The 19,077-nt window shown below is 37.8% G+C and overlaps 1 protein-coding gene across 1 annotated transcript in view; it reads right to left on the bottom strand.

The window, feature by feature from the left end:
- The window catches only part of LOC128500391 (FRAS1-related extracellular matrix protein 1-like), a 53,759-nt gene that overhangs the window by 21,404 nt on the left and 13,278 nt on the right, over positions 1-19,077 (bottom strand). Inside the window, exons 11-22 of the mRNA XM_053469524.1 lie at positions 18,978-19,068; positions 17,799-17,966; positions 17,407-17,615; positions 16,326-16,419; positions 13,971-14,223; positions 12,456-12,650; positions 11,733-11,918; positions 9,511-9,707; positions 6,458-6,683; positions 5,427-5,571; positions 4,303-4,444; positions 2,133-2,328 (exon numbers count right to left, since the gene is read on the bottom strand). Of these exons, the coding sequence (XP_053325499.1) occupies positions 2,133-2,328; positions 4,303-4,444; positions 5,427-5,571; positions 6,458-6,683; positions 9,511-9,707; positions 11,733-11,918; positions 12,456-12,650; positions 13,971-14,223; positions 16,326-16,419; positions 17,407-17,615; positions 17,799-17,966; positions 18,978-19,068 (2,102 nt within the window). The remainder of the gene's footprint in view (positions 1-2,132; positions 2,329-4,302; positions 4,445-5,426; positions 5,572-6,457; positions 6,684-9,510; positions 9,708-11,732; positions 11,919-12,455; positions 12,651-13,970; positions 14,224-16,325; positions 16,420-17,406; positions 17,616-17,798; positions 17,967-18,977; positions 19,069-19,077) is intronic.

A 19,077-nucleotide genomic window follows, 5' to 3' on the forward strand; every position in this document is an offset into this window, starting at 1 on the left:
TCATAGGCTCCTGCACCTTATATTGTAACACCGGCTGAGAGTTTGGGATTTATACAATCTCTATACATTTTAGATTTTTGTAGGGAACAAAGCATTGGATTTCTTATTCTTCTTTAATACAAATCAACATGCAAATTTTGTTAGGATGGGAATCTACAAAGGTCACTTTATTGTGTTTAAAGAGCAATTTAACCCTTCATTGTGGCACAAGGTACCCCAAAAAAATGTTCTTTTTTTTTCAGTGTTTATTATAATTTTGGCAACCGTTTCCTTTTGCCATTTTCCATGATGCATAAAGCGCTCTGATGATTATTTGGAATTAATGGATTATGTCAAGTGCCAGTTGGCTCTCATCTGGGCAAATAATAATAATAATAAAAATAATAATAAAAATGTAACAAATGCAGTGGTTAGCTAATAACGAATGTCTCAGCTGTAGCCGAAATAAATTAGATGCATTTAATTGGTAGGCTGCAGTGCCTACGCTCTTTATTACAATGTCTCTTGTTGTTTTTTATGATGTCAGGGTACGTGGCAGACTGACAAAGTGTTTATGAATCACGGTTTGCAGATGGCACTCCTGGTTCCTAGCCGTTATGAGAACAAGTAGCCTTACAAATCAATAGAGGCTTTTGCCAGAGAAGACTCCCGGGAGAGTCAGCAATATTTGAGTTCCCGGTGCCAATCTCTCCCTGGCAGGGGCATCATTTCACAAACCCACATTCAATAAATGACACACTCCGAGCAGACATGTAAGACTTCTAGCAAACACTGGCACCATTACATTGTACGCTGCATCTCCCACAATCCACCGGGACAATGGTCATTGTAATCAACAGCTATTGTGTTCAGTGCCAGAATACTCCTGTTCTTGCTTTTCGGTGAACTCAAGTAGCAATATCCTTTTTTTTTTTACCTTATTTATTTTTATAATTTTTTTATTATTAATAATAATAATAATATATAATAATACAATTCTAAAAATAATGAAAGAAAATCAAATGAAAATATTAATAATAATAATAATAATAATACAATTCTAATAATAAAGAAAATCAAATGAAAATATTAATAATATATAATAATACAATTCTAAAAATAATGAAAGAAAATCAAATGAAAATATTAATAATAATAATAATAATAATACAATTCTAATAATAAAGAAAATCAAATGAAAATATTAATAATAATAATATATAATAAAACAATTCTAATAATAAAGAAAGGAAATCAAAAGAAAATATTGATATTTACCAAATCTAACAATCTAAGCTTTTGTGTTACTTTTAAAAAAAAGAGAATGTCACCATTTGATTTTTTTATATTTTATATTATATAAAAATAAATACATTAAGGAAATGGATTCTGCTGCAATGATGTTTAAAGTCGCTGCATCATGGATAAAAAAATAATTTTTTTGTAGTTGCTCATCTTGAGTTTGAGGGCTTTTATCTGTCTAAAGGTTTTAAAATTAACTGTTAAATTATCTATTAAACTAGAAGGTATTTTAATTTGCTCATCTGCAAGTCATTATTGTAGACAGACAATTCGATTTATGCGGTTGGTGCGCTGATTCCTTAAAGAGGACACAAGAGTTTTCCTTTTGTTAAACGGCTATTGTTACCTTCAAAGCTTAATTTCTGAAAACTAATCTATAACTAATACTTTGTCAACATGCGCAATTATATTTGGAGATATTTTGTTTAAGCATTAACCTCTTGGAAGCTGAGATTCGTTAGAGCAACAGGCCAGGCATTATCTAATGTCTTGTTGTAAAGTTCTCTGATCCTTACAAAGGCTGCCTCAGCCAATAAGCAACAATCAGCAACTTAATAATAGGAGAGATAACATAGCGATAATCTCGCAGCTCTTAAAACAGGAAATAAATATGGCTGCCCTCCTAATAATTACTTGCAATTCCACATTTATCCACCAGGGTGCATAGACTTAAGGCAGGAGCTATATCCTGAGTGGATCCTTTCTTTGCTCCTTTTTACTGGCTTTTAATGAATTCCCTTTCTGTAAATGTGTTTTGGGCAGGACTGGTTAGTGTGCGCCGAGCCTGTTGTCCTGCGGATAAGTCTAAGACTGCATGGCTGGATTTGCCCCGGTGAATGCTGACCTCTTACCTTTCTCTAGGTTCTGAACAGAAATGAAAAAACTTTCCGGAGGAGATTTGTTCCCTCCGTCCGTCACGAAGAACCGGAAGCTGTCGTGGCCCCTGCAGCCAAGGATCACGGTGTGGAAGTACCAGATACGGTTCATATCCACATCGTCTTGTGTAAAGTTCATGCCGGGGTGAAGTGTCATCCATGCCGAATCCACCTGGGGAAACGGAATAGATTTTTAAAACATTCTAATCATTTTTTTTCACCTATTTTTTTTCTGACCTATTCTGAGCTCAGTACAACGTAGAAAATTAAAAAGTCACGCATCTGTATTCTAGAATAGTCCAGAGAGGAATTCCATTAAAGGTACAAGTAGAAGGATTCTGCGCTTCTGTGTTTCCTTCAGACTTGGTAGGAAATAAACATTTACAAGTAAATTGTCGATAATTGTAAATTTTTGGGAAAATTGAAATTTTTTGGGAAAATACACATTAATAATTCATCATGCAGTAGAAACACGCTTTGGATCAGCAAAATGTTTCCCTCTCTGAACTAACGCCCAATATTTGAAATGGGTAAAGTGGACTATTTTGAAAGGGTGTGGTTAGAGGCGGGAATAGAGGCGGGGCTATACCAAGACTTTTTATGTGCCTTTGTGCCCTATCGCTGGGTATTTGTATGTCTGAGTGGGGCATTTAGAAGAAGAATAATGTATTTTATTTACCCCGTTTAATTTATAAAGCCATTTCCTGCTGTTTTTATACACAATATTGGGGCTTTTAGGTCTGTAGAACCCTGCGATCCCCTCATACCCAGCAAACATTCCGAGCTCCTAGAAAAGAGGGGCATCAGGGGGACCTATACTACACCATACTTCTATACATCTGTTCTAGGCCAAAGCTCTAAATGTGTAACAGTCACCATGGTAACTGACGTTCCTGCTGATTGCTCCACATTCACCAACAAAACTGCTCTTAATAATACGGTCCGTTTGACTTTTGCCTGTTCTTTTTTCAGTTTTAATTGACGTAAAATGTAATTGATTTCAGAATCGCACCCCCATATTGTTTTTATTTTGAGGATAGTCACATTTGTCCAATTTATTTTCTTCTGTAACTTCTGGAAAATGAAAACCACAGCCGAAGCAGCGGCTTGGCGCGATTTCTCACATATGGCCAAGAAATCCCGAGATAGGTTCAACTTCTCTCATTACTTAAAATATTCGAAGTGAAGAAACGCCATCTCTAGAATAAAAAAAAATAGAGCGAACTACCCCACAGCCAATAAAATGTCCTATTCTGGCACCTAAAACATTTTCCGAGTTTTTTTTGGTGCTAATTTATACTTTTATACTTTCTTTATATATATATATGTATATATCTATATCTATATATAGATATATATCTATATATAGATATGGATATATATACGTGTGTTTTTTTATATATATGTATATGTGTGTGTATTTATATATCTACATATATATATATATATATATATATATGTGAAATTCTTGTATTAATGAGATATACATTTTTATTTGCTCTGGGGCCAAAAATTATAACTTTTAATATTTCTTTTTCCACTTTAAGCTCGGCCATTATATTTTACAACTTTGTGATTTTTTTTTTAAAGATTATATGGTGTCGTAATAAGATTAGCTTTCAATGGCATCTAGTGAAATTTACTTTATTTCAACATTTTGAGAATGCGCCCTTGATGGTTTAAATTGCTTAAATCTAAAGTTTTTTTTATTTTATTCTTGAGTTTTGTTGGTTAATGTTGAGAGCAAAAGTCAAACTTCATTAAACTACAATATACAACACATATAATAATAATAATATTACATTTCTCCGGATTCTTAAAAAAAACAATGTATGCTATTTTTGTTGGAGACGATTCCTTTTACTTGGCAACGTAAATAGACGTCTAATGTTACATAAGCTTTTGGGACCTCAGAGGTCTCTTCATCAGATTACATCTCATCTTCTTTTGGGCTGAAACAGTTATTTTCACTGTACTCAAAAATGAAAAGTTAAGTGTTAAAAAATATTCCGAAAAGACCTAGAATATGATGTATTTTAATTAAATAATTAATTATAGAGAAATGGCCCCAAATAAGCTGCTGGGATGTTAAGTCATACAGAAATTTAGTAATTTAGTAAATATATTTATTTAATAAAACGCAGACCTTTAATTTGAGTTCTCCAAATGTCGGGACATTGTTGATGATGTAATAAATAGAATCTCTCGGAGAATCTTTATCTTCAGCTTCCAAAGCGACGCTCGATATAACTTTATTCTCAGCGACTTCTAGTTCCAAACCGCCATTTCTTGTAAGAAAAGAATAAAAGTAATATTAATATGAAATATCGCGAATTAGTGATAATAAAGCCAAGTTCAGATTATAACTGATAGGACTGACCCGCTGCCGAACTTCTTAAGGGTGCAAGCTGTCCATCATGAGCTTAAAATTAAGTTTTGTCTTTATAAAAGAAAGCGCTGATTGACAGGTCCCCCCAAGAGATTCTGCAGCAGCTGCGGTCTTTTATGAGACTGCCCATCAACAGAGAAGCGGTCTCTGGTGATGGTCGAAATCATTAACGTCTCACCAGCTTGGAGGGCGATTGTTCCCTTGAGACGGACGCCAGACTGTTTCCACCCCCCCCCAAATAAAATGCCCGCGTTCAATTTACAGACTTGTAAAGACCAAAAACACAATTAAGTGTAATTGGAGTGGAAATTGATAAGTGAAAAATAAAAAGGATTCATTACGATTCTACTGCACAGGTGTTTGATTTATTGGTGTAGATCCCAAACAAATCCCAATCAGACAGCAATCAGCGATAGAAACACAGAATCCGCCGGCAGATCGGCCCCCATCCGGCCCCCGTCTAGTCTGCCCGTTTCTCCTGCTGTAAAGACTCGAACCTTAATCAGTCGTTGGTCTCGTCTTAGATTCAGGAGCCGTATGTCTATCCCGCGCATGTTTAATACCCTCACTGTATTACCCTCTACCACTTCTGCTGGGAGGCTGTTCCGCTTGCCTACCACCCTACATTACAGCCTAGCTTCTGACCCTTTATTTTTCAAAAAATAGTGTTAAAAGAAGAGTAGCAATTTAATTGGACCAAAATATTTTCTGTTAGATAGTATTATATATATATATATATACACATGTATATATATATATGTATATATATATATATATATATATATGTGTGTGTATATATATGTGTGTGTGTGTGTGTATATATATATGTGTGGACATATGTGTCGTACTGAAGCATCTAGTAATCATGTTTGATACTTAACCTTGTAAGACGAGGCACTTCATCGTTGACGGGTATGACATGGACATGTAGTGTGTCTTGGACTGTGTGTCTGCCATCTGTCAGCCGCACAGTGAAGTTATCCCGGAGACTATCGGAGTCATCGTGCATGTACACAATCTGCAGTCCTACCAGAAATAAAGAGCGATCATCTATTCAGTCTTTCTAAGAAATAGTTCATTGGCTCGGCAGATAAATCACCCGTTTTCAAAGCAACTAATCGCAATTAGACATGCCGGGTGCCTCGACCCCTTTATCTGCCTATATAAAGTTTTTTTTCATATATATATATCACTTGGTTCTAGGGCTCTTCAATTGCATTACTGGTTGATATGCAAAAACACTAGCTGTTAAAGAGTTAATTAATTTTACCATGGAAATTTTTATTGTAATGGCCAAAAAACGCTAATATTGAAAATGCACAAGAAAGGCAGAGGCTTTTATTGTATATTTTTGGTCAAGGCACGGCTTGTCGTTTTATGAACCAGTAACCAATGGTGGACTAGGCAGAAAAATGGTTAATAAAAATGATGTCATGGTGGAAATTTGGTTCTTTGCAAGGCATCAGCCATATATTGTTAGAAGTTAATGAGTTGGCTGGCCATTTACAATTTTTTAAAAAAAAAAAGTTTTTTCACCAAAAACAATAGGGTGATGTACACTAAACCAGTGGTTTGCAGTGACTTTGGTCCTCCAGCAGAGGACGTTAACAGTCTACGTTACACCGAAGCCGGGGCATCAGACATCTTCCGAACTGGAGAGAAATTGTAAAGGATTAAGAAACACAAACCAGATCCTAAAATCACCCAGGACTTTCCTCTGATGGAAGCCCAAAAAAACCTCTCAAAGCCCAACGGGATATGGAGAGGTTGTGTTACGGTGAGGCCGTGTGACGGCAAAGATTAAGACACCGCTGAGAGATCGTTGTTTGTACATCGGCCCATGGATGGTCCATTTGAGAGACAAGAGATGGAAGCAATAAAGAGGCCAGCTGACCGGGCTGTTGGGACAAACCTTCTCGGAGTTCATCCAAGGTAAAGCTGTGGATCCGGAGGTCTCCACGAAGTACCGCCGGATTCAGCTGTTTGTAAGAACTGATATTTTTGCCATATGCGCCGTTTAATAACATTCCGTGCGCAGGAGGGATTATAATGGAGAAGTTTAATGTGTCCGGCGGGATGTCCAAGTCTTCTGCATTTAACATGCCTGGACCTAGCTCGCAAATGCCCCCTTCAATTATCTAGGTGGGAAGAAAAAGAAAACAGGTTTTCTTATTGAAAAAAAAGAAAATTCTGAAATAAAAAAGTACACCTTTAACTGTTAACCCCCCAGAATAAACATGAGACTACGTAGGGAGCCAACTTGAAGGCATCTTGGCATCTAGGTTGGCGTTTTGGTGGGAAGGCTCCTCCTTGGAGACGTTCCTAGGCCAGTTACACGGAATGCGTGTTGCGGAACCCTTAAAAACCAAAACAATATTTCTCCAAAGTTACTCACGGAAAGAAAAACAGAACGGGCGCATGAAAAAATAAAAAGATACATTTCCCGTATATTAACTGTACTTCGTTCTCTGTTCTTCTATAAACATTTGATATACTAAATTTAGAAGCTCTGTGTGTGGCACCGGCGTCTTCTCGTTTTTTTTTTCTTTTCCAATCGATTCTGGGATTTGCACCAGCTGAGAACCACATATGGAGGCTGGGTTTTAATATGCATTTATCGTGTGCCAGGGAAGTCTGCAGAAAGACATGTTCTATTTTAACGCCGTGTGTTTACACGTTGCGGTCGGCACGACTCACTGGAGGCCGATGATGATCAAATGGAAGCCCATCTCCGAACCTGCCGGTGAAATCCTGTCCTTCAAGCCACAATATTCTGTACTTAATTCCTCTTCACTTCTGCCTTACAAGTATTTTTAGGGGGGGGTTTAATTATTTTTTTAGATTTTTTTCACCCCTTACGGGGTCCGTGAGCTTATAGAGACGCTGGAAAAGTTTTAATAAAATAAAAAGAGAATCTGAAACGTCTTTAATGAACTAAATAATTCATCATTAAATTATGAATTCTATAATAATTACTTAAAGGCATTGTGGGTAATAAAAAAACATTAAAAAATATAGTAATCCATCCAAAAAAAAAAAAAGAGAAAACAAATAAAAAATTCAAAAGGAGCACTCTTGGCGTCAACATTACTCATATGCAAAAAGTTATAAGCTTTCCGCACCCTGAGAAAAACGAGTCTTTTTCCTTCTAAAAAAAAAAACGAGGAAAAAAAACAGAAAAAAAATGAGATTGGCTACACGTCTAAAAAAAGTGTAAAATGTCTGCCTCTTTCTGCTTCAAATCAACCTACAACTGAGTATAAATTATAATGTTATTTATTTATTGTTTATTATATATATATATATATATATATATTATATATATATTATATGTTTAAAAATGGATTTTTTTAATCATAAAAGTTCTCCGGGTTGAAGTTGAAAATTAAAGAAATCTAAAAAAAATGCTATTCTCGGTAAAATACATTCTATATAAAAAAAACCTATAGATAATGTGTCCTTTTGAACATAAATATAAAAATATATATATAAATATATATATATATATATATATATATACATATTTATAAATATTTATTTATTTATTTCTAATAAACGGCTCAGTTGGATTTATTAACAAAAAAGCTTAATTTAAAAGCTACTCCATGTTACATTTGCGGAATTACTTTGTCCTCGTTTGTGTTCTGCGTACTTTTGATTAAGAAACGTTTGCCGATCTATCGGAGGATTCTAATCCGTAGAAGAACGGCCCTGTTGGGAAGGAAGAGACAGCTAATCATTAGCAGCTGTCCTGAGGCATGTATGAAATAAACACATAATCCCGTCCCGGAGCAGCAGGTGTCCGCAGCGAGGACCCCACCACACATCTGAGACGGGGAGAGATGAGTCCGGAGCGATGCACACTCAGCAGAAACAACCCCAAATGCTGCTACACCAAATTAGTTTTTTTTTCCTGCTTTGAAGGAAAATGGCAGATAATACGAAAACTACGCCTGGAAAAAGAATCTTAAGGAAGATTCAGATGTTTTTTCTGCAGCCAAACCCCACAGGCAGCTTTTATTTAAAGCTCTGGTTCATTCTAACTGCAGTCTATACAAGGGATGGACCACTGGTGGGATTCGGTTCAGATGATCATTGTGTAGACAGTGTTCAAATCTTTTAGCGTTATCTATGTTTGGGAACGGATCCACAGACTGGGCTTGAGAGGGGCACTCATACTAACGCACCCAGACACTCATACTTCCAGACACACACACACACTTCCAGATACTTACACTAACACATGCACACACACACTAATGTACCCAGATACTCACACTAACACACACACACTTCCAGACAAACACACACTACCAAATACTTACACTAACGCACACACACTAATGTACCCAGATACTCACACTAACACACACACACTTCCAGACGCACACACACTACCAAATACTTACACTAACGCACACACACTAATGTACTCAGATACTCACACTAACACATACGCACATCCAGACACTCACACACTTCCAGATACTCACACTAACACACATGCACACACTAATGTACCCAGATACTCACACTAACACACATGCACATCCAGACACTCACACTTCCAGATACTCACACTAACACACATGCACTTCCAGACACTTACATCACTGCTGCGATACTCCCGAGGCGTCATGCAACTCACGTTATGTGACCCTGCTCAACCTCGCCTCCTTTTTTAAACTAGGGGCATAAAGGGGTAAGTCCAGGATTCAGAACGTACCTCTTTATCCCTAGTTGTGAAGCATGCCCCGTTGCCCCCCTGGATCCACCCATGTCTATGTTTTTCTTTTCCACCCAACAATGTTTTTCTTGATTAAATAATTCAGTGGGGAAAAAAATGACATTTAGAATAACAAAAGCGAGATGTTTCTACCCCCTTGTTTGGGTACAAAGGGTCAGAGTTAAGGTAGGTAGGTCGCCCCCTCAATTCATGGGGTCTTTATAGAAAAAGTGCCTCACCGTGATGTTCCTGACGTGAAGCAGTGGAATTTCATCGTTTGTGGGTTTAATAATAATGTAGAACGGCATGGCCATAGACCTCTGGATCCCGTCGCTGACCGATACCATGAAAAAATCTGTGGTGGGCTCCCGTTTTTTATGGTGGTTCTGCACATATTGGATGTGCCCGGTGCTGATATTCCAAAAGCTAAAAGAACCTAAATTACCGGGGGGGGGGAACATTCATTTGTTAACAGTTATACATCCAAATCTTAGTCCGACAAAAAACTATTATTTTATATTGCAATACTAAAATAATACTAAAATAATAAAAAAATATATATATATACCGGTATGTATGTATATATATATATATATATATATATATATATATATTCAACAAAAAGCCTATTAGGTTCAAACTTGTTCAATTTGCTTCATTCTGACATTTGTAACAATGAAACATTGTAGCTAACATATACCAGTATATATATACCGTATTGGCTCGGATATAGGCCGCCCCCGTATATAGGCCGCACCCTAAAAGTTTGGTGCTTTTTTAAAGAAAAAGTTTTTTTTCTTTAAAAAAGCACCAAAAAAAACATGCTGCCACTCTGTCCCACCCCCCGAGATATGCTGCCACTGTCCTCCCTCCCCGAGATACGCTGCCACTGTCCTCCCTCCCCGAGATACGCTGCCACTGTCCTCCCTCCCCGCGATCCGCTGCCCTCCCTCCCTCCCTCCCCGAGATCCGCTGCCGCTGTCCTCCCTCCCCGCGATCCGCTGCCGCTGTCCTCCCTCCCCGCGATCCGCTGCCCTCCCTCCCTCCCCGAGATCCGCTGCCGCTGTCCTCCCTCCCCGAGATCCGCTGCCGCTGTCCTCCCTCCCCGAGATACGCTGCCGCTGTCCTCCTCTGCCCCCCCTCCTCGACTTACCGGAGCAGACTCCCGGGTGTCTTGCGGGGCCGGCGAGGGACATCTACGCAATACGCGTATGCAACTTCCGGTACCGGAAGTTGCATGCGCGTATTGCGTAAATGTCTCCCGCCGGCCCCGCAAGACACCCGGGAGTCTGCTCCGGTAAGTCGGGGGTGGGCAGAGGTAAAACGCTTAGATAACCTCCCGTGCCGGCACCCCCCCCCGTGGGAAGTGCTGGCAGGGGAGGCTGTCTGAGCGTATCGGGGAGAAGGATGCAGGTCCCCTGCACCGCTGCGGGGGATCTGTATCTTAACCCCGCTGCCTGCCCGGCGCCCGGGACTACATGTCCCGGGCGTCGGGCGCTAGACCCCGAATATAGGCCGCACCCCCACTTTAAGAACTTAAAGTGGGGGAAAAAAGTGCGGCCTATATTCGAGCCAATACGGTATATATATATATATATATATATACATACACACACGTACAGCCTTGCTTAATCCAATGGAGGAATGTAAATATTATTTCTTTTTGAATGAACCTGGAAATTTCGCATTCAAAATACTCTCGATGATTCTATAATCAGCAAACATTGACCACGCTGTGAATCATCCCAAAGTATCCCAAGATACACTTAAAATAAATATTCATCCCCAATAGAAGTGCCTCGGGGGGTTATGGGCATGGATCGGACACAATTTAAGTTATATGTCAAGTATAATAAGTCTTTTAAGATAGTGTTTTAAAAAAAATAAAATGAAATATTACATTAAATATTATTAATTTATTTATATTATTAATAATATATTTATAATTTATTATTAATTATTAATTATTAAATTATGTTTCTCATAATCCAAAAATAAACACTTTAATTCAGCCTGAACACTAATTAGAGTAAGCAAGTAGGTGTAAATTAAGTTAACTATTGGAAAATATTTATTTACACGGGCCGTTTAAAAAGCTTTATACTTAAATTGTTTCTTTTAGGATTCGATACCCAAAATTTCATGATGGATGGGTGCTGGGTACATGATGGATGTAGCGGCTCATTTTTAACCAATTCGCTATTCATGGAGCTTTCTCAAAATTATCCAAAAATTGTAACTCCGTTGACTTAATGGGGACCAGGCTTCGGAGCTTAACTTAGTGCAGAGGGTCATCTCCGAGTCGGTCCCTCCAACTAAGATGGATCTGTAGTTATCTTGAAAAACAATGCATTTTGAGCCCGTACATGTACGGGCTTTGTCATTAAGGGGTTAATATACAAAGTTGATAATTCTGGAGCGAAAATTGAAGGGACAATCATTCTAAATATCCGGATCTTACTTATGTTTATTTCGGATGTAGCTTTCTCGGATCCGGGCATCGGGACCGTATTCTCGAGGTAGCCATACTTTGGCTGGGTCTCCACGACAAACATCAAGCTCTCGGACAGAGTATCAGAGTCTGAGGCGTTAATATGCTTCAGCTGGATGACGGATGAAGATCCTTCATATACAATGAATACGTCCCCTGAGAAGATAAATACCGACGTTTATATACAATTAGACAAATATACAATTGTCTAAAGGCTGTCTTGTACAGCGGGCGATTACTTTCAAGGGATCCATGTATAAAGTGGATATAGAGGCAAAAGGTGATCATTGTTGGCCTTATTTGCATGCGCCTACCCAGAATCCCTTGTGGTTGTGGAAGCGCCATGAGATTTCTGAGGGAAAAACAAGCCTTCTGGCTTGTCTGGTGTCTGTAGATGAGTGTTTAATAATACTTCTACTAGCTTTTGCCTCATAATATAATGTTTTCAGACAACCGTTTGTTTGAGTTCTCACTCTGTTATCTGATCCCCGATCTACTAGACAAACCCCTCCGACTCCTTATCATGCTGTCTGTGGGAAACAATAGAATGGCTCAGTCTTAATAACATAAAAACAAAATTTCTGAGGCAAGTTTGAAATAGGATAAATAAAGGTATAAAAAAAACTTTTGATAATTGTAAATTGTGCAAGAAAACAATCTGAACGATGCTTTTTTGTGTTTTTTTATACTTACCAATATTTACAACAGGCTGTTGATTATTAATGGGCGTGACGGTAATATTCAGATCGTACACGGGAAGGCTGACGTGAAGCGGCACCGGTGGGGGGAGGGGTCTCTCAGAACAACATGGATCCTTCACTTTAGGTTCTTCATCAGAGACAATTAATGTCACAACGTCTACATAAGGATGGGCTCCAATCTCACCGGCTATGGGAAAAAATATAGCTATTATTATTATTATCATTATTAATAGTATTATTACAGTTACTATTATTATTACTGTAACTATTCTTTTTTATCACTATTGCTATTATTAGTATTATCATTACTATTATCATTATAACTATTACTATTATCATTATTATTATTATTATTACAGTTACTATTATTATTACTGTATTATTACTGTAACTATCACTATTGCTATTATTATTAGTATTAATATTACTATTATCAGTATAGCTATTATTATTATTATTACCGTTGCTATTATTATTATTATTACTGTAATTATTATTTTTATCACTTTTGTTATTATTACTTTTATCATCATAGCTATTATTATTACTATTATAGTTATTATTATTATTATTATTGTTCTATATTGCTCCAATAATTTCCATACATTCAAAAGATCTAGCAAAACTAGAACTGGCACGAGAACCGATACATTAGGTAAAGATAACTGAATTGCTCTAGAAGTAAAAGTTTAATAACGACCCAAACTATGAGAAAACACACTGAACTTTCCAGGACAGCAATTCATTATTAATAAACATTATGCGGCTTGTAATTAATGTCTATCTTTCTTTAGTGTTCTATTTATTGTTAAGGTTCAGGGATCACATGACTTTAGTCTTTCATATTTTTAGGTGTATTATTCTGAGTGGCAGGTGGCGATTTAAAAGGTGCTGAACGGCAAACTCTCTTATGTCATTATGACGCTACAAGATCTGATCTGCCACCGGATCCACAGTAAGGGAAAGCACCCGGCCGTATCAGCCACCGGCCCACCGGGCATTTACTTGGCATTTCAATTGGAGAATCTGTATTTAACAGACTTATCCCATAACCGTCAAAGGGAATCAAGTTTGTTTTTAATGATTTTTTTTTGCCGCTTGCTCTTCGCTGGGGGGGGATCTAATATTAGGGTTAAAGTAACAATCATTCATAATGATAAAATGATTAAAAAAAATGGCTGGCTCCATGTAAATTTAAGCCCTTAATGACAAAGCCCGTACATGGACGGGCTCAAAATGCGTTGTTTTCAATGGGTTTTGGGACCGCCCATTGTCCTTAAGGGGTTAAAGGGACGACGCAGCTACCATATGCATTAAAGCTCATGTGATGGCTGGAGTGTTCCCCTCGAGTGTGGTTCATCTTAATTAACTTGCATTAAGCTCAGCAGGGATCTCGGTAACAATGTAACCTTGCAAGTCAATCCCAATCTGCCCAGACAAGTGATTTAAGTCATAATTATTATATATTATTTTTATATATTTTTTTTACTAAGGCTGTGTTGCCTACCTGTGTGAATGTAAGAGATTAATCCCTGCGTTATATCGAGCTGGCTGAACCGTTCCACAATCACCCCTCCTCTTTGGATCATGCCATACGTCGGAACGCGGGCGATCATATACGTCAACCCTGAATCGTCGCTGTCGCTGTCGGTCGCATAAAGGTTTTCTGCCGTGATAACAACATGTCCTCCCTCCGGACATTCCAGGCTGGACTTCAGACCCGTCTGTAGCTCTGGAGGCTTATCATTCACTGGGGTAATCTGAAATAAAAACATTGTATCAATCCAGATAGCATAAACAGTCTCGTTGTATTAAAGACTAAAGATTTTCACAACCGTTGTGGACTTTTGTGACTGTGGGTGATGTTCTGCATTTGGTGAGGAAAGCTGGAGGCCTGGGCGAAGGTATGCTTTCAGAAGAACGTTCCTATGGAACCATCCTGTAAGGTAAACTTGGATCCCAATGATCTATCGCGCTTAGTGCATACCTTATTACATACGAAGAGATATAAGAAACCCCCAAACCAAGAGTGGACAGCGGCTTAATAACCTCTTAGCTCACTTGTGCCGTTACAGAGAAACGATCTCCATCTATTTATCGGTTTGATACACTGTATTTCTAGAATTTACACTCAAGGAAAATTGCCTCCAGACAAAGGAACCAACAATCCCAGGTGTACATCAGCCTTGATGGGTCTCATCAGTGGGGTGCAGTTGGTGCCCCTCTAAGTATAAGAGAGCAAAGAGGTCCACGTCTGGACTCTCCTTTATGATTGGTGTGAACTCGGTTGAGTTGTTCTCATACCTCTTTGTATGCAGTTGGTCCCTTTGGGGATCTTTTGGGAATCACCCTAAGTCTAAAGGTGAGTCCAGACAGGGACCTCATTGCTTACTTGCACATAGAGGGACACCAATGGTACCAATGGTACAACTGAACTAAAACACTGAGTGTGGACGCACCGTAGGGCAGTCTACTTAGTTGTTTTCTGGTCTCTGTTGAGTTCTTCTTTTACCTTGCATGCCAGCACATAGATCACCCTTTAATTTTTATTTTTTTAATTTACTGAAACCCACCAGTGGGTAAATATAACTTTATAATTCTGTATCAAGACAAACATCTGATTTTGTCTTAAAAGCTATAATTAATAATGGGAAGCCTTTCACAGAAGCAACTGTGCAATGACATCACATCCCGTATTTCATGGGCTGCAGTCTTTATTGTTTTTGTTTTTTTATTAGAATTATTTAGAACAATTCTAATGTTTCATTATGTCTACTATGTTTTGTTAGTTATAAATATTTTCCCATTACAAAATGTATTAAATGAGAGCAGATTTTACGTAAAACATGAAAACATACTAATTATTTTAACTTTGGGAACAATTAGATTTTTACATATTGTTCTACCAAGCAAAATATATATATATTTGTGTGTGTATATATATATATATATATATATATATATATATATATATATATACACACACACGTTATATGTATGTATATATATATATATATATATATATATATACCCTTTATATATATATATATATATATATATATATATATACATATATATATATATATATATAGAAACATAGAAAGTGACGGCAGATAAGAACCAGTAGGCCCATCCAGTCTGCCCAACCTCTGGGTACTTTCCTTTAGTACCTGCCCTTATCCTATATCTAGCTTGGCCTTATGCCTATCCCATGCTTGCTTAAATGACTTTACTGTATTAACATCTACCACTTCTGCTGGGAGGCTATTCCATGCGTCCACTACCCTTTCCGTAAAGTAATATTTTCTGATGTTACCATTATACCTTTGCCCCTCTAGTTTATGGCTATGTCCTCTTGTTGTGGTAGTATTTCTCCTTTTAAATAAACTCTCTTCCTTTACCTTGTTGATTCCCTTTAAGTATTTCAATGTTTCTATCATATCCCCCCCTGTCCCGTCTTTTTTCCAGGCTATATAGGTTAAGATCCTTTAACCTGTCCTGGTATATATATATATATATATATATATATATACACACACAATTTATATATTTATATATATATATATATCTAGAAGTCAATTATTGTCTGGCAACATTCCGAATTGCTACAAAAGTGGCAATTTTATTGTTTCCCATTCTTTTATATTTTAAATGTAAACAGCACCAAGCCCCGCAGACTGTTTAATGCGCATCATTAGCTTCCTAATTGCAAACATTGCAACGCTGACAATCCGAACCTCATTCAGAAGTGTAAAGGTTAATTAAGGTACTTGTTGTACGATGTATCAGGACCCGGATAATTATGGCTGATGGATCTGCTGCGTTCGTATATAGTTTATTCCGTGTCTGATCTTGGATTCACCTGCACTTTCAGCTCCCCATCTGCAGTGCTAAATCCATCTGTTACCGAAAAGACCACCGTGTCCTGAAACGATTCGGAATCGTCATGCTGATACCTTAAATAAGAACGCATTAATATTAAAAAGGCATTTAGAATACTTTTTTTTCATGTTTATATCGGTGGGATTGGAAAAAGAATGGTTTATATCAGTGGTTTCAAAACCAGCCATCAAAGAAACTGTGTTAGTCCCGGATTTCGGGAAGATCACAAAACTGTTGAGTCAGCAAAAATCTGAAAAGTCTGGAATTGGAATTTAGGGAGGTTCGGCGGACGCGGCGCATGTTCACTTTTTAGACACTGGTTAATCTGCATGTAGGAATGTTTTTTTTGGGTGAAAATGTTTTTTTTTTCTATTTTTGTGCATCCTTTGGATATACGGAGTTCTGTGAGGTCCAAATCCGAGTGAAGATCCTTATCTTTCATGTCCAAATGTTTCTTTTAGTATATAAGTAGAATCTACGCTATGCTTTTTTTGGGGGGGTGGGTGGCCACCAGTCTGTATTTTAGCTGCATGGGTAACTGCTGATGACATCCTAAGAAGTAATATGTTATATTCAAGTATTTAAAGAGTTAATGAATATTGCTATTTATTGGGATTTCAGGGTCACTGATAAATTGTATGATTTCTCCTTTGACCATTCATTGGAGCACAAAGTCAACAAAGAAATATCTTATTTATTTATGATAATATCTTATGGAAAGATATTATCATAAATGTTGCTCTAAATAGCGCTGTATACAGTAAAAAACAAACAAAACAGTGCTGTATACAATAATGTCAGTTTATCTCTTTTTGCTCCAATAATCTCCCTTTATCTGCAGACCTGGAGCCGCCGTTGCTGTCAGTCATGTGATATTTTGGGTGACTTTCCCAGCTCAAACACCACACTGAGCTGATGCTTTATGGCAATGCTAATGAAGTCCGCTCCTCCATAGACTTGTGAGGTAAGAGAAGGTGGCAGAAGAAGGGAGAGGAAAGGAACAGGATAATAATAATAATAATATTATTATTATTAATTAATTAATAATGTGTAGGAATTACCTGACTTTAAAAGAGTTTAGCTCTTCAAGTGTAAATATATTTCCTTCCGGAATCACAACGCCGTGCACTTCCACGTTTCCGTGCCGGGGAGGCACTTTTAACACAATTCTCAGGTCCTCGTTTTTAGTGTCCACGTCAGTAATTATGAGATTTTCTCCAGTAATGAAACAGCTCGCACCTTCCTCTGTTTTGATTTGATTGGTGAAAATCTGTAACAATAAGTGTATCAATATAGTAACGGGTTTGTAAACCACCTCTAAAGGCACATAAACAACGAGTGATGGTACATTTAATGGCTATACCTGTAAATAAAGTGGGGGTACAATAATACAGTCATATAGTAAGTGGCGGTGTAATTAATCTGATGAGTATGAATTTTCCGACATACATACCTTGGGTGCTTTATCATCCACTGGCGTCACGGTGATATTAAAGATGAGGTTAGATAGTCGTCCGCCATGTTGGTCACTAACCGAAAACTCAAATTGCACTAATATTGGGTCAGGGCCAATATCTTCTATTGGAGGCATATATACCACTTTCATGTGGTTTACTGCTTGCTACGATGTGAAACAAAAATAGGGTAAAAATATCAGACCGTATAGGGGTTAAAAAAATCAGGAACAGCCAATTTATTAAAATAAATATCTGGCCAGGTTTAGCTACGAGATTCAGTCTCACGGCTGCAGGGGGCCGTTGGCCTTAAAGAGCCAGGCCCACCTTGTTATCCCCAATCTGGCCCTGGAGAGGTCAATGTCTTCAGGAGACGATCCTCTAATGTAAAATAATCAAGTCTTTTTGCTCTAATACAGTAAAAATTAATTATCATTTTCAATTCCATCCTGGAGCAATATAACAAACGTATCAAAATGAACAGTGATAATGTATTTAAATTATATACCCATAGTATCTCAGGAAAGGAAAAACATCTGTTTAAATTCTATTTTATTTACATTTTCCTCATTATGAAGAATACGGGGTGCATTTCCTGACCCTACTTTAGGTGAATGTCTGTGATAATTGAAATAAAAAAGAAATGCCCCTTACTTTCATTTTAGCCCCTTAATGACAAAGCCCGTACATGTACGCGGGCTCAAAATGCATTGTTTTCAATGGGTTTAGGGACCGCCCATTGTCCTTAAGGGGTTAAAAATCTGGTCATTTTAAAGAGACACGCTAACTATCATAGGATCTTTATGGTATAGGATAGCTGAGCGTCCCTTTAAATTTACCGCCCTTTTAAATTATTCCACCAGCTTTTAGGCTCGTAAGAAAAGATGTATCTGCACGGAACCTACTGCCAGGCAGCTCCAGCACTGCCTGGTATGAGAGTTCCAGGGGGGTCTAGTGAGACCCCCATGCTCATGTGCAGATGTCAATGGGAGCCATTTTCTGCCACTGATTGGCTGCTTATATCTGCACGAAGACCAGACCATGTATGGTCCATCCAAGCTCTGGAGCTGCAGCTTCTCCTAATGGGTATTATCGCCATGCCGTCCATTATTGGTATCAGATATTGCCCAAGGAGCTAATGAATAATAGTTTATGATGTAAAAGGCAGTAATGCTTACCTGTGTAAATGACGTCAGCACTGGGATAGATGGATCCTTTCTAAGACTATTTGGGGAATCCACAGAGATAAGACGTCCTGCGTCAGGTAGACTGCAACAT

This window comes from Spea bombifrons, chromosome 6, assembly GCF_027358695.1.
Source record: "Spea bombifrons isolate aSpeBom1 chromosome 6, aSpeBom1.2.pri, whole genome shotgun sequence".
NCBI lineage: Eukaryota > Metazoa > Chordata > Amphibia > Anura > Pelobatidae > Spea > Spea bombifrons.